Raw genomic sequence first — 15,878 nt, 5'->3', positions numbered from 1 at the left:
AACCCACCCATTATATTATAAACTGAAATATATATAGACACATCAATTCCGGGCGTATCAAATATGCAACAAAAACTATAAATACGCCATTGAAAAATGAATGATGTGAACATAACATCAATAGATATTAAAGGATTGATTATATTACAACTATCAGATAAAACGATTGTGTAACAGCTGATCTTGTGTAACAGCTGATCGCGGAATTCACTTACCGACAGTTACATTCGGAAAAGCTTCTGCAACAAAAATACTGATGGATGCCACATTGAAAACCACATCGTGCCTTGTCAATGTACATGTTGTATCTTCATTCGTCGCGGATTGGTAATTAAAACAATAGTGAGTAAGTGAGTATGGTTTTACGCCACTTTTAGCAACATAACGGCGGGGGGGCACCAGAAATGGGCTTCACACATTGTACCCATGTCGGGAATCGAACCCGGATCTTGGGCGTGACGAGCGAACGCTTTAACCACTAGGCTACCCGACCGCCCCATTAAAACAATATTCTTACAATGCTAGGTGGGGGCACGGGTGGCCCAGTCGTCTAAGGCGCCGCGATTCGCTCTGCAGAGTTGCATCCCTCGGGCACGCCAGAAACCTATGATAGTGGGTTCGAATCCCGGTTCACCCCGATTATGTTTCTAGGTTTGTCAGCACCATACCCGTGCTCGTGGATTTCATCGAAGTGGTAAACGTCTGAGACCTGCATCACTTCGGGCTTTCCTCCCACATTAAGCTGACACGCCGTGATATAACTGGAATAATGTTAAAAACGGCGTTAAACCCAACTCACTCACTCACTACAAGCAGGTGCAGATGAGTATACTACTATTCTCATAGTTTTAAACGATTTTCAGGGATTATTATGAAACAGGTTTAAAGTACAATACCCAAATGTCAAGAAATATGTGGGCAAAAAAATATGAAAACCATCTAAAACTTGTGGATACCCAATCAAAATAAAACCCTTGGTAAAATACCCCAATAACCAAAAGCTTGTTTTTTGCTCTGGAGATGAAATACAAAATATGCCCAACCATAAATGGTTAACACAAATGATGAAATGAATTATACAATTAGACAAAAATCAAATTAATTAATTTAAGCAGGCTGTTTCTTTGAGGGGATATTAAGCTGATCTGTTCAAATGTCTTGTAGAGGCCTAGAAAAGGTTCTTCTAAACTCCTCTAATTAAATTTTCTAATACTGATGAAGATACTGCTGCAGCATGTCAAGGGTTAAAATATGTGAGTGTTTGTTGTGTAAGGCTGTACTTGACTATTCCAGCAATGTGAAAGCAGCCAGTATACAATCGACTCTGGACCAGACAATGCATTAATTGATATTGCGAGTGACAGTCCACATCATTGGTGTGTGATGACCAAATCACTGAGCTTGACCATTCGATCATAGGGACCGACCATTTGATATTCCCTGTGGCGGGGAGGTGTTTCTCTTTTATAAACTTCATGCTCATGGCTTTAAATATCTGGTTTTATAGCTGTAGTTGAAAATAGTAATCTGATTCAAAATCCTAGCCACCCCTCAGAATATCAAATGGTCCTTCCCTAATAAGTCACTTCTAACAGCGACTTCTTCACGTTCTAACCTGGAATCCTACCCCACACACACACCACACACACCCCCCCCCCCCCCCCCCACTACACCCAAGGGTGATCAGGAATAGGGCCATGCTTCATAAGAAGTCTCGTCTGTTTGTTGTTTAACGCCGCACACAGCAATATTCCAGCTATAAGGTGGTCTGTAAATATTCAAGTCTTGACCAGATGATCAGGTAATTTGACATCATGAACATCAATCGCCACAACTTGAACACCACGATATGCATCAACAAAGTCACCTGATCCTGTTTGTTGATCACCCCTTAGGACAGGCATGGCTTGCTGAAGACCAATTCTAACCCAGATAAAAAAGCACCAATCGGTTGCCATGGTGACCAGATATTGGTACCATATTGGTTTGATAAACCTTAATACATTTGAACTGAATTCACTTTCTGAACTATGTTAGAAATGTTGACAGAACAAAACCATTGTTAAGTCACAAAGAAAAAACAACAAAGATTCACACTGGCTTTATTCCTTGGTTGCATCTTAAATAAGTTTCCATGAAAGGAGTGACCATATTCATCTTCTTGGGGCAGTTATTATTTTCACAGACAACACTCTACCGGGACTTTCTGTGTTTAAGCTCTGGGCCTAATTACGAAAAAATAAAAACATGTTATCCTAAGGCTCAATTTTGGAAGCTAACACTTTCTTACCCTACCCTTTGCTGAAAAAATCAGGATGTTAAGTTGTTTTAACTGAGAAAATATGAACCATGAATTTTAACTTTGAACCATACTTAAGGTTAATTGAACATAAGGATTTGCCTCAAAGTGCATCGGGACGTTCTAACTTTCGAAGGGAGTAAATTTATTTAAGGTAGATACGTCCAAAACAAATATCCGTTTTTAGACCCATGAGCGTAATAAGCATGGGACTCTATACGGGAAGTCCCCGTAAAAAATCAACATAATTCCGGAAAGAAAGAAACACATGTTTATTTTTGTTGCAAATGTCCGTTGCATTTATAAAAAAAGTGTTGAAGAAATTGTGAAAAGCATCAATTGAAAGTCCCAGTGCCCACCTTGGTCTCCAAAAATATATTGTAATATTTCATAATCAACACACTTCGTCTGCCCAGGGGTACATAGGGGCAGGGTTAGTCAGACGAGTGAAAATCTAGAACTTGTCTTCCCAAATCTAGTTATATACAAAAGCATCTTCTCCGAAATGAGTGAGTTTTAACGCCGCTTTTAACAGTATTCCAGTTACATCGCAGCATGTCAGCTTAATGTGGGAGGAAAGCCCAAAGTGATGCAGGTCTCAGACGTTTACCACTTCAGTGAAACCCACGAGCACGGGTATGGTGCTGACAAACCTAGAAACATAATCGGGGTGAACCAGGATTCGAACCCATGATCATAGGTTTCTGGTGTGCCCAAGGGACGCAACTCTGCACAGCGAATTGCAGCACCTTAGACGACTGGGCCACCCGTGCCCCTTTGTCCGAAATGAGCTGGACATGACCCACAGTGTTTACCCCTGCATAACATAGCTAACATACAGCTAACACAACACACAGTGCAGGTTGTTATGACACACACAACTGGAGGCCACACCAGTGTCAGTGAGTTGGGTTTAACGCCGCTTTTAACAGTATCCCAGTTATATCGCGGCATGTCAGCTTAATGTGGGAGGAAAGCCCGAAGTGATGCAGGACACAGACGTTACCACTTCAGTGAAACCCACTAGCACGGGCATGGTGCTGACAAACCTAGAAACATAATTGGGGCGAACAGGGATTCAAACCCACAATCCTAGGTTTCTGGCGTGCACAAGGGAAGCAGCTCTGCACAGCGAATCGCGGTGCCTTAGAGGACTGGGCCCCCTGGAGGCCACACTAACCTGACAACACATGATGCACAATGAGCTGACATGTGAGCTGAGAAGAGCTGTGGAGACGTAGCATGATCTGAAAACCTCCATCCTGTGGAGGTAGATCTGTTCGTCCTGCAAGTGAGTAGGATGTCACACTGGACATTGAAGTCATATAACAAAATACCTGAGGTTGAGCTTGGACCACTGAGTTGTGGGTAGTATGAGAGGGTTTTGGTTGTTTTTGTTGTTTAACACCGCACTCAGCAATGTTCCAGCTATATGATGGCGGTCTGTAAATAATCGAGTCTGGACCAGACATTCCAGTGATTGATACCATGAGCATCGATCCATGAAATTGGGATGTGATGACATGCATCAAGTCAGCGAGCCTGACCACCCGATCACGTTAGTCGCCTCTTAAGACAAGCAGTCTTTCCTTTTACAGCAAGCATGGGTTGCTGAAGACCTATTCTACCCCGGATCTCCACGGGTCTGGTGGGTAGTATGAGAAGTGAATGGTCAATGTTTGGAGAGAACAGCATTCTCATCCATTGTGAGTTTAAGAAATCAGCATCTATTTTGGTCATCTGGTTTTCACTTACGTTTGTTTGTCCATAAAGTGAGGGAGGGAGGAAGTTGGGTTCAATGCTGCTTTTAACAGTATTCCAGTTATACTGCGTCACCTTGATGTGGAAGGAAACCCGAAGTGATGCAGGTCTCAGACATTTACCACTTTGGTAAAACCCACAGGCACGAGTATGGTGCTGACAAACCTAATCAGGACGAATAGGTTCCTGGCATTCTTAGTGACACACTTTGTACAGCAAATTGAGGCATCTCAGACGACTTGGCAATCCGTGCCCTCATTGGCTATACAACTATGATAATGTAAATAGTAAATACTGTGAGTTCCCTGTCAGAAGTACTTATTACCATTTACACATGAAGAAAACAACTTAATAATGAATGAGTGACTGAAATGTGTCTACCACCCCTTTACAATTCAGTGGTATCATTGCGTGTCAATTTAATGCGCGAGGAGAGCCCCCATAACAAGAAAAATCGTATATTGGAGAGAAACAAAGTATATCCACGTAACATTACTTCCACAAACAAATACAGATCTACGCATATCACCACCTTTACATAATCAACCACACAAGCACACACATCATAAGATCTGAATTTATAAATATGCAACATAGCACTTTCATGATTTTCGGCCGAGCTACCAACATTTGCACATGGATCATGTCTGTTTATGAACACGCTAAATCCCACTGCAGCGTCCTCACAACGGCATGTTGGCATGTTTCTTCCAGGGGTTCTCCATCTTCTTGCTGGACAACACCTCCAAGTCCTGGCAGATGCGCTGTCTGGTAGTCCTGGGCTCAATGATGTCATCGACATAGCCTGAAACATGCAGAGAACAACAGTCAACCACACTCATAAACCTTCTGCCTCGTTTACCTAATAGGCTAAAAAAATAATAGTTTTGGTTCTCAGGCACTGCCCGCATCATCACAAAGTCTACCGCACGTTGCGTTTAAATTTCCATTTTCAAAAAAATCAAAAAATCCTGACACTTAAAAACAATATAACACACAGTTGCTTTCCTTTACATCTTGTGTTATGGTCATGGCGGCAGGGGGAGTTTGTTTGATTGTTTATGTGGGGAGTTTCTTTTCCCAGATTGATCGTACACAACAATTATTTGGTTACATACAACTCTGAATACCGACCACAGGCAGTGGAAACTTCCTGTGCTGTGTTCCCAGAGAACAGAGAAAACAGCTCACCCAAAGCCACAATCCCTCCGCACATGCACGCCGGGACCACGTGGCCAAGCCCAGTAACTCATCTCTTTATTTTCCTTCTAAATGGTCCAAAACACATCAGCGGAAAGAGGGGAAGGCCGGAGGGCACTCATGTGTAGGGGTCAGGATAAGTATAAATCCTGACTCATACTTGTGCTTGCATCTCACAGTAGGCGGTGGGTTCCACCTGTATGTGTGACTAACGCCCATCTGTTCTGTAAACCCCATGGGAACATTGGTTGATTTCTGTGATGTTTTCTTCTTAATCCTTCTACTGGGGCACCGCTTTCCTTTTTTGTGAGCAGAAATATTGAAAGAAATCGTTTTAGATTTTGTGGGATTTGGAAGGTTTGTGAAGATTTGTAAGATCTTGCTTGCCTTAGACGATTCAAGTATTAAGAGAAGATTGATTATCTTAACACAATTGTTATCACTCGTGCGCTAAAACAGGGGAGCATGGACTCTCAGTCGTTGATTATGGACCAGCAGAGTGACTTCCATGAGTCGGGGTGATTTGTGGGAGAGTGTATCTTGCCTATCTTCTGGTAGGTTTTCATGAGTTGCTGCGCAATGACACATGGTCTGAATTGATGAGTGCCTGCTACATCTTCTGTAGTGAAATCTCTGAGGTAATGATTGGCGAAGACTGTATCGGATTACCAAAAGCAGCCTTCCATGATTGATGGTATCAAGCAGTTGCCAAGAAGTGCTAGTATTGAGACATAGCTCTCACTTCATGAGGGTTGGAGGCTGATTGGGGATCCAAACCGGCCGCTCTGCAAGCTCTCAGAATGACAGCTCTCTTCCAAATGATTGGTTGTTTTGTTGTTTAACGCCACACTCAGCAATATTCCAGCTAGATGACGGCGGTCCGTAAATAATCGAGTCTGGACCAGACAATCCAGTGATTAATATCATGAGCATCGATCCACGCAATTGGGATCAATGACATGCATCAACCAAGTCAGCGAGCCTGACCACCCGATCCCGTTAGTCGCCTTTTACGACAAGCATAGTCGCCTTTTACGGCAAGCATGGGTTGCTGAAGACCTATTCTACCCCGGATCTTCACGGGTCTTACCGGCAGTGACAATGAAGGGTGGTGTATCAGTGTGAAAATACTCGGGCGTGTCGTCCTCAGCCGTCTACTAAAATCAGTGATCCGATCCTATTCATGTCTAGCAACATGGTGTGATCGTCTGGTTACAGTATTACATCTAAGTTATCATGCAACCCAATCTGTAAAGTGCACTGCACGGCTCATATTAGAGCAGTGTGACCTAATTTCAGCATAATTGGGTTTGTTTACAGGCGGCGAAATCTGACATGTAATGCATCCTGTGCAGAAATAACACATTCTGCCGGGGTTGGGCGAGGTCCAATGCTCCATACACTGACACTCCAGTGTGAGCTCTATGGTAGGTAGACAAAGTCATGTGTGGAGTGCGTTTAGGTGAGCTGTTTTGTCTGTTCTCTAGGACCAAAGCACAGGAAGTTTCCACTACCTATTCGGAAATGAGAGAGATAAGTATGAGTCTGGATAAGATAAAATTGACAGGATTTAACCAAAGACGGTCGTCTAAATCTGAAAAATAGCATACAGAAGGATGGCATGCATTGCTGTAATTTTACTTGGCTGCCTTAGGTCACGTGCTTGATTTTGACCAATTCTATCTAACTAATTTCTATCCAATAAAATCGCATGTTACAATGACGAAAATACTCCTACCGAGCTGACTGTAGTGATATTGATGTTCAGAGATTTCTAATGATACCACACATCGAGCGAATCTTCACAAGTGTTATTTATACAAAGCTTCGATAACAGAGATATTTCCCAGAATTTTCTCATTATTATCAGGAATATGTCATGATAAATTGTACTTAACATTCTTTTTATCATCATTTTCCGATTACTTTAACAACAAAAATTTATATCTTAAAATTGCCGCCCAAATTGCCATACTTTTCACTTCCTTGGTGCTCAATCTGGATGTTATGAATGCGTGAGCTTAAATTTTTTTTAGCAAAATTAATTAAGTCATAAATGCATTATTCAAATAATGTGATAAACATAACTTTCATCTATATAAACGGTAGGACTAGGCCTTTCAAAGGAAGACACAGAGTAGCAAAGATGTTTTACAAGTTGATAATTCCCACAATAAATGTACACTTCATCTATCACCACAGAGTCTCTGGGAGGTCAGTTTGACAGCAGTAAAAGCCTCTGGTTGACTGGTTGTGTTTTGTAATCTATATTGCAAGGGCTTGTCTCCCTGCTTCAGCTAAAATGTTTGGGCCTCAGGCTATCAGTTTACTCTGCTAAGTTGGTCGACACTGGTTGCTGAAGACCAATTCGAACCCGGATCTTCACAGGTGACATATAAAGACTGCCAGTGTCTGAAGACTGGGGATCTCTGTGTCACATCTGTGGAGAGTTTTAGTTACCTGGATCTTCACAGGTGACATATAAAGACTGTTTGCCCGTGTCTGAAGACTGGGGATCTCTGTGTCACATCTGTGGAGAGTTTTAGTTACATGGATCTTCACAGGTGACATATAAAGACTGCCAGTGTCTGAAGACTGGGGATCTCTGTGTCACATCTGTGGAGAGTTTTAGTTACCTGGATCTTCACAGGTGACATATAAAGACTGCCAGTGTCTGAAGACTGGGGATCTCTGTGTCACATCTGTGGAGAGTTTTAGTTACCTGGATCTTCACAGGTGACATATAAAGACTGCCAGTGTCTGAAGACTGGGGATCTCTGTGTCACATCTGTGGAGAGTTTTAGTTACCTGGATCTTCACAGGTGACATATAAAGACTGCCAGTGTCTGAAGACTGGGGATCTCTGTGTCACATCTGTGGAGAGTTTTAGTTACCTGGATCTTCACAGGTGACATATAAAGACTGCCAGTGTCTGAAGACTGGGGATCTCTGTGTCACATCTGTGGAGAGTTTTAGTTACCTGGATCTTCACAGGTGACATATAAAGACTGTCAGTGTCTCAAGACTGGGGATCTCTGTGTCACATCTGTGGAGAGTTTTAGTTACCTGGATCTTCACAGGTGACATATAAAGACTGCCAGTGTCTGAAGACTGGGGAATCTCTGTGTCACATCTGTGGAGAGTTTTAGTTACCTGGATCTTCACAGGTGACATATAAAGACTGCCAGTGTCTGCCGACTGGGGATCTCTGTGTCACATCTGTGGAGAGTTTTAGTTACCTGGATCTTCACAGGTGACATATAAAGACTGCCAGTGTCTGAAGACTGGGGATCTCTGTGTCACATCTGTGGAGAGTTTTAGTTACCTGGGATCTTCACAGGTGACATATAAAGACTGCCAGTGTCTGAAGACTGGGGATCTCTGTGTCACATCTGTGGAGAGTTTTAGTTACCTGGATCTTCACAGGTGACATATAAAGACTGTTTCCCAGTGTCTGAAGACTGAGGATCTCTGTGTCACATCTGTGGAGAGTTTTAGTTACCTGGATCTTCACAGGTGACATATAAAGACTGTTTGCCCGTGTCTGAAGACTGGGGATCTCTGTGTCACATCTGTGGAGAGTTTTAGTTACCTGGATCTTCACAGGTGACATATAAAGACTGCCAGTGTCTCAAGACTGGGGATCTCTGTGTCACATCTGTGGAGAGTTTTAGTTACCTGGATCTTCACAGGTGACATATAAAGACTGTTTGCTAGTGTCTGAAGACTGGGGATCTCTGTGTCACATCTGTGGAGAGTTTTAGTTACCTGGATCTTCACAGGTGACATATAAAGACTGTTTGCCAGTGTCTGAAGACTGGGGATCTCTGTGTCACATCTGTGGAGAGTTTTAGTTACATGGATCTTCACAGGTGACATATAAAGACTGCCAGTGTCTGAAGACTGGGGATCTCTGTGTCACATCTGTGGAGAGTTTTAGTTACCTGGATCTTCACAGGTGACATATAAAGACTGTTTGCCAGTGTCTGAAGACTGGGGATCTCTGTGTCACATCTGTGGAGAGTTTTAGTTACCTGGATCTTCACAGGTGACATATAAAGACTGCCCGTGTCTGAAGCCTGGGGATCTCTGTGTCACATCTGTGGAGAGTTTTAGTTACCTGGATCTTCACAGGTGACATATAAACACTGTTTGCCAGTGTCTGAAGACTGGGGATCTCTGTGTCACATCTGTGGAGAGTTTTAGTTACCTGGATCTTCACAGGTGACATATAAAGACTGCCCGTGTCTGAAGACTGGGGATCTCTGTGTCACATCTGTGGAGAGTTTTAGTTACCTGGATCTTCACAGGTGACATATAAAGACTGCCCGTGTCTGAAGACTGGGGATCTCTGTGTCACATCTGTGGAGAGTTTTAGTTACCTGGATCTTCACAGGTGACATATAAAGACTGCCAGTGTCTGAAGACTGGGGATCTCTGTGTCACATCTGTGGAGAGTTTTAGTTACCTGGATCTTCACAGGTGACATATAAAGACTGTTTGCCCGTGTCTGAAGACAGGGGATCTCTGTGTCACATCTGTGGAGAGTTTTAGTTACCTGGATCTTCACAGGTGACATATAAAGACTGTTTGCCCGTGTCTGAAGACTGGGGATCTCTGTGTCACATCTGTGGAGAGTTTTAGTTACCTGGATCTTCACAGGTGACATATAAAGACTGTTTGCCAGTGTCTGAAGACTGGGGATCTCTGTGTCACATCTGTGGAGAGTTTTAGTTACCTGGATCTTCACAGGTGACATATAAAGACTGCCAGTGTCTGAAGACTGGGGATCTCTGTGTCACATCTGTGGAGAGTTTTAGTTACCTGGATCTTCACAGGTGACATATAAAGACTGTTTGCCAGTGTCTGAAGACTGGGGATCTCTGTGTCACATCTGTGGAGAGTTTTAGTTACCTGGATCTTCACAGGTGACATATAAAGACTGTTTGCCCGTGTCTGAAGACTGGGGATCTCTGTGTCACATCTGTGGAGAGTTTTAGTTACCTGGATCTTCACAGGTTACATATAAAGACTGCCAGTGTCTCAAGACTGGGGATCTCTGTGTCACATCTGTGGAGAGTTTTAGTTACCTGGATCTTCACAGGTGACATATAAAGACTGTTTGCCAGTGTCTGAAGACTGGGGATCTCTGTGTCACATCTGTGGAGAGTTTTAGTTACCTGGATCTTCACAGGTGACATATAAAGACTGCCAGTGTCTGAAGACTGGGGATCTCTGTGTCACATCTGTGGAGAGTTTTAGTTACCTGGATCTTCACAGGTGACATATAAAGACTGCCAGTGTCTGAAGACTGGGGATCTCTGTGTCACATCTGTGGAGAGTTTTAGTTACCTGGATCTTCACAGGTGACATATAAAGACTGCCCGTGTCTGAAGACTGGGGATCTCCGTGTCACATCTGTGGAGAGTTTTAGTTACCTGGATCTTCACAGGTGACATATAAAGACTGCCAGTGTCTCAAGACTGGGGATCTCTGTGTCACATCTGTGGAGAGTTTTAGTTACCTGGATCTTCACAGGTGACATATAAAGACTGCCAGTGTCTGAAGACTGGGGATCTCTGTGTCACATCTGTGGAGAGTTTTAGTTACCTGGATCTTCACAGGTGACATATAAAGACTGCCCGTGTCTGAAGACTGGGGATCTCTGTGTCACATCTGTGGAGAGTTTTAGTTACCTGGATCTTCACAGGTGACATATAAAGACTGCCAGTGTCTGAAGACTGGGGATCTCTGTGTCACATCTGTGGAGAGTTTTAGTTACCTGGATCTTCACAGGTGACATATAAAGACTGTTTGCCCGTGTCTGAAGACTGGGGATCTCTGTGTCACATCTGTGGAGAGTTTTAGTTACCTGGATCTTCACAGGTGACATATAAAGACTGCCAGTGTCTCAAGACTGGGGATCTCTGTGTCACATCTGTGGAGAGTTTTAGTTACCTGGATCTTCACAGGTGACATATAAAGACTGTTTGCCAGTGTCTGAAGACTGGGGATCTCTGTGTCACATCTGTGGAGAGTTTTAGTTACCTGGATCTTCACAGGTGACATATAAAGACTGCCAGTGTCTGAAGACTGGGGATCTCTGTGTCACATCTGTGGAGAGTTTTAGTTACCTGGATCTTCACAGGTGACATATAAAGACTGCCAGTGTCTGAAGACTGGGGATCTCTGTGTCACATCTGTGGAGAGTTTTAGTTACCTGGATCTTCACAGGTGACATATAAAGACTGCCCGTGTCTGAAGACTGGGGATCTCCGTGTCACATCTTTGGAGAGTTTTAGTTACCTGGATCTTCACAGGTGACATATAAAGACTGCCAGTGTCTGAAGACTGGGGATCTCTGTGTCACATCTGTGGAGAGTTTTAGTTACCTGGATCTTCACAGGTGACATATAAAGACTGCCAGTGTCTGAAGACTGGGGATCTCTGTGTCACATCTGTGGAGAGTTTTAGTTACCTGGATCTTCACAGGTGACATATAAAGACTGCCCGTGTCTGAAGACTGGGGATCTCTGTGTCACATCTGTGGAGAGTTTTAGTTACCTGGATCTTCACAGGTGACATATAAAGACTGCCCGTGTCTGAAGACTGGGGATCTCTGTGTCACATCTGTGGAGAGTTTTAGTTACCTGGATCTTCACAGGTGACATATAAAGACTGCCAGTGTCTGAAGACTGGGGATCTCTGTGTCACATCTGTGGAGAGTTTTAGTTACCTGGATCTTCACAGGTGACATATAAAGACTGCCAGTGTCTGAAGACTGGGGATCTCTGTGTCACATCTGTGGAGAGTTTTAGTTACCTGGATCTTCACAGGTGACATATAAAGACTGCCCGTGTCTGAAGACTGGGGATCTCTGTGTCACATCTGTGGAGAGTTTTAGTTACCTGGATCTTCACAGGTGACATATAAAGACTGCCAGTGTCTGAAGACTGGGGATCTCTGTGTCACATCTGTGGAGAGTTTTAGTTACCTGGATCTTCACAGGTGACATATAAAGACTGCCAGTGTCTGAAGACTGGGGATCTCTGTGTCACATCTGTGGAGAGTTTTAGTTACCTGGATCTTCACAGGTGACATATAAAGACTGCCAGTGTCTGAAGACTGGGGATCTCTGTGTCACATCTGTGGAGAGTTTTAGTTACCTGGATCTTCACAGGTGACATATAAAGACTGTTTGCCAGTGTCTGAAGACTGGGGATCTCTGTGTCACATCTGTGGAGAGTTTTAGTTACCTGGATCTTCACAGGTGACATATAAAGACTGTTTGCCAGTGTCTGAAGACTGGGGATCTCTGTGTCACATCTGTGGAGAGTTTTAGTTACCTGGATCTTCACAGGTGACATATAAAGACTGTTTGCCAGTGTCTGAAGACTGGGGATCTCTGTGTCACATCTGTGGAGAGTTTTAGTTACCTGGATCTTCACAGGTGACATATAAAGACTGTTTGCTAGTGTCTGAAGACTGGGGATCTCTGTGTCACATCTGTGGAGAGTTTTAGTTACCTGGATCTTCACAGGTGACATATAAAGACTGTTTGCTAGTGTCTGAAGACTGGGGATCTCTGTGTCACATCTGTGGAGAGTTTTAGTTACCTGGATCTTCACAGGTGACATATAAAGACTGCCAGTGTCTGAAGACTGGGGATCTCTGTGTCACATCTGTGGAGAGTTTTAGTTACCTGGATCTTCACAGGTGACATATAAAGACTGCCAGTGTCTGAAGACTGGGGATCTCTGTGTCACATCTGTGGAGAGTTTTAGTTACCTGGATCTTCACAGGTGACATATAAAGACTGCCAGTGTCTGAAGACTGGGGATCTCTGTGTCACATCTGTGGAGAGTTTTAGTTACCTGGATCTTCACAGGTGACATATAAAGACTGCCAGTGTCTGAAGACTGGGGATCTCTGTGTCACATCTGTGGAGAGTTTTAGTTACCTGGATCTTCACAGGTGACATATAAAGACTGTTTGCCCGTGTCTGAAGACTGGGGATCTCTGTGTCACATCTGTGGAGAGTTTTAGTTACCTGGATCTTCACAGGTGACATATAAAGACTGTTTGCTAGTGTCTGCCGACTGGGGATCTCTGTGTCACATCTGTGGAGAGTTTTAGTTACCTGGATCTTCACAGGTGACATATAAAGACTGCCAGTGTCTGAAGACTGGGGATCTCTGTGTCACATCTGTGGAGAGTTTTAGTTACCTGGATCTTCACAGGTGACATATAAAGACTGTTTGCTAGTGTCTGAAGACTGGGGATCTCTGTGTCACATCTGTGGAGGGTTTTAGTCACCTGGATCTTCACAGGTGACATATAAAGACTGTTTGCCAGTGTCTGAAGACTGGGGATCTCTGTGTCACATCTGTGGAGAGTTTTAGTTACCTCGATCAGCAGCAGGGAAGGGGTTGGCAAACTTTTCAATGTATTCCTTCTCCTGGTCTGCCTGGGTGTTGCTGCCTCGGAAGATGATGGACACGGCACCCTGGTGGGGTATACAGACATCACTACTAGTGAAGTATCACTGTTAACTGCCAAATAGTTCTGACAATAGTGCCTCACCTACTTGTTTGAATAAACAAATTCCATTCTGATCTCCACTTACTGACTTTGCATGGCACCTTTTGCAGAATGTTGATGAATTTTAATATGTTTCAGTTCAAATTGATTATTTAGGTTACCTATTGCCTGAGAACCAATGGGTTTTTTTCCAGCCTTATGGACTATAATTTTGACATGTGTTCAGCGCTAATTGACATCTGGTGATTACACAGGTTAATTACAGCGCCGCCGGCAAGATGACATAGAGTTGGGGCATTGTTGCCTTGTAATAGCATGTATCGATACAATCTACATTATCATGTATTTTTGATACGTGTTTGTTAAGTTAGGTAGCACAGTCAGTCAATACAGTGACAAAAGTCAATACAGTGAGAAAAGTTTAAGTAATGGGAAACAGAATCTTTCAAAAAATACTCTTCAAAGAGATAATTCCATGTAGCTCATAATTCAGTAAACAGTATTTCACCTTCGCTCCCATGACAGCAACCTCAGCAGTGGGCCAGCAGTAGTTGGTGTCGCCACGGAGATGTTTGGAGCTCATCACATCATAGGCACCGCCATATGCCTACAACAACAACACTAGGGTAAGGACTCCTTCGTACTCCATATGCCTACAACAACACTAGGGTAAGGACTCCTTCATACTCCATATGCCTACAACAACAACACTAGGGTAAGGACTCCTTCGTACTCCATATGCCTACAACAACAACACTAGGGTAAGGACTCCTTCGTACTCCATATGCCTACAACAACAACACTAGGGTAAGGACTCCTTCGTACTCCATATGCCTACAACAACAACACTAGGGTTAGGACTCCTTCGTACTCCATATGCCTACAACAACAACACTAGGGTAAGGACTCCTTCTTACTCCATATGCCTACAACAACAACACTAGGGTAAGGACTCCTTCTTACTCCATATGCCTACAACAACAACACTAGGGTAAGGACTCCTTCGTACTCCATATGCCTACAACAACACTAGGGTAAGGACTCCTTCGTACTCCATATGCCTACAACAACAACACTAGGGTAAGGACTCCTTCGTACTCCATATGCCTACAACAACACTAGGGTAAGGACTCCTTCGTACTCCATATGCCTACAACAACAACACTAGGGTAAGGACTCCTTCGTACTCCATATGCCTACAACAACAACACTAGGGTAAGGACTCCTTCGTACTCCATATGCCTACAACAACAACACTAAGGTAAGGACTCCTTCGTACTCCATATGCCTACAACAACAACACTAGGGTAAGGACTCCTTCGTACTCCATATGCCTACAACAACAACACTAGGGTAAGGACTCCTTCGTACTCCATATGCCTACAACAACAACACTAGGGTAAGGACTCCTTCGTACTCCATATGCCTACAACAACAACACTAGGGTAAGGACTCCTTCGTACTCCATATGCCTACAACAACAACACTAGGGTTAGGACTCCTTCGCACTCCATATGCCTACAACAACAACACTAGGGTAAGGACTCCTTCGTACTCGAGAGTCTGCCCGGAGAGCGGAAGGTCCGGGGTTTGATCCAGCCACGTCATACCAAAAGACTTTAAAAGATGGTACTTGTTGTTACCCTACCTGGAGCTCAGCATTAAGGGGCTCTTGTCTTGTCTTGTCTTGACAAAGACTGGTTGGCTCCGAGTTAGTATACTGTGTCTGAGTGGGGTATTCATGTTATACTGCAGCATGGATGGTACTTGTTGTGGAGCTAGCACTATGAATCGGCATCAGTCCGGACTAGTACAAGCAGCCACACACAAACACATGCATGCATGTCGCTATGTAAGTGTAATAATCTTGGACGCGATGTTAAACCCCATTTCACCTCACCTCACCTTGAGTTTATTTAAATCAAGGCGTGTCATCTTATGTGTTCATAGGTAACCCAGGATTTGAAGCCATGGTCATTGATTTCTGGGATGCCCAAAGGACACAACTCTGCATAGCAAATTGCGCTGTTCTAGATGACTGGGTGACCATGACCCCATATGTTACCATATGAGTATT

At 43.6% G+C, this 15,878-nt stretch overlaps 1 protein-coding gene across 1 annotated transcript in view; it reads right to left on the bottom strand.

The window, feature by feature from the left end:
- Positions 1–3,333: 3,333 nt before the first annotated feature.
- The window catches only part of LOC124147817 (propionyl-CoA carboxylase beta chain, mitochondrial-like), a 90,265-nt gene continuing 77,720 nt past the window's right edge, over positions 3,334–15,878 (bottom strand). Inside the window, exons 14-16 of the mRNA XM_046518603.2 lie at positions 14,310–14,408; positions 13,667–13,766; positions 3,334–4,865 (exon numbers count right to left, since the gene is read on the bottom strand). Of these exons, the coding sequence (XP_046374559.1) occupies positions 4,744–4,865; positions 13,667–13,766; positions 14,310–14,408 (321 nt within the window). The 3' untranslated portion in view covers positions 3,334–4,743. The remainder of the gene's footprint in view (positions 4,866–13,666; positions 13,767–14,309; positions 14,409–15,878) is intronic.

The sequence above is a fragment of the Haliotis rufescens genome, unplaced genomic scaffold (assembly GCF_023055435.1).
Source record: "Haliotis rufescens isolate VD_foot unplaced genomic scaffold, xgHalRufe1.0.p SCAF_9, whole genome shotgun sequence".
In the NCBI taxonomy this organism is placed as follows: Eukaryota; Metazoa; Mollusca; class Gastropoda; order Lepetellida; family Haliotidae; genus Haliotis; species Haliotis rufescens.
The sequence above is the reverse complement of the archived record's forward strand: the minus strand, read 5'-3'. Positions and strand labels throughout refer to the sequence as shown.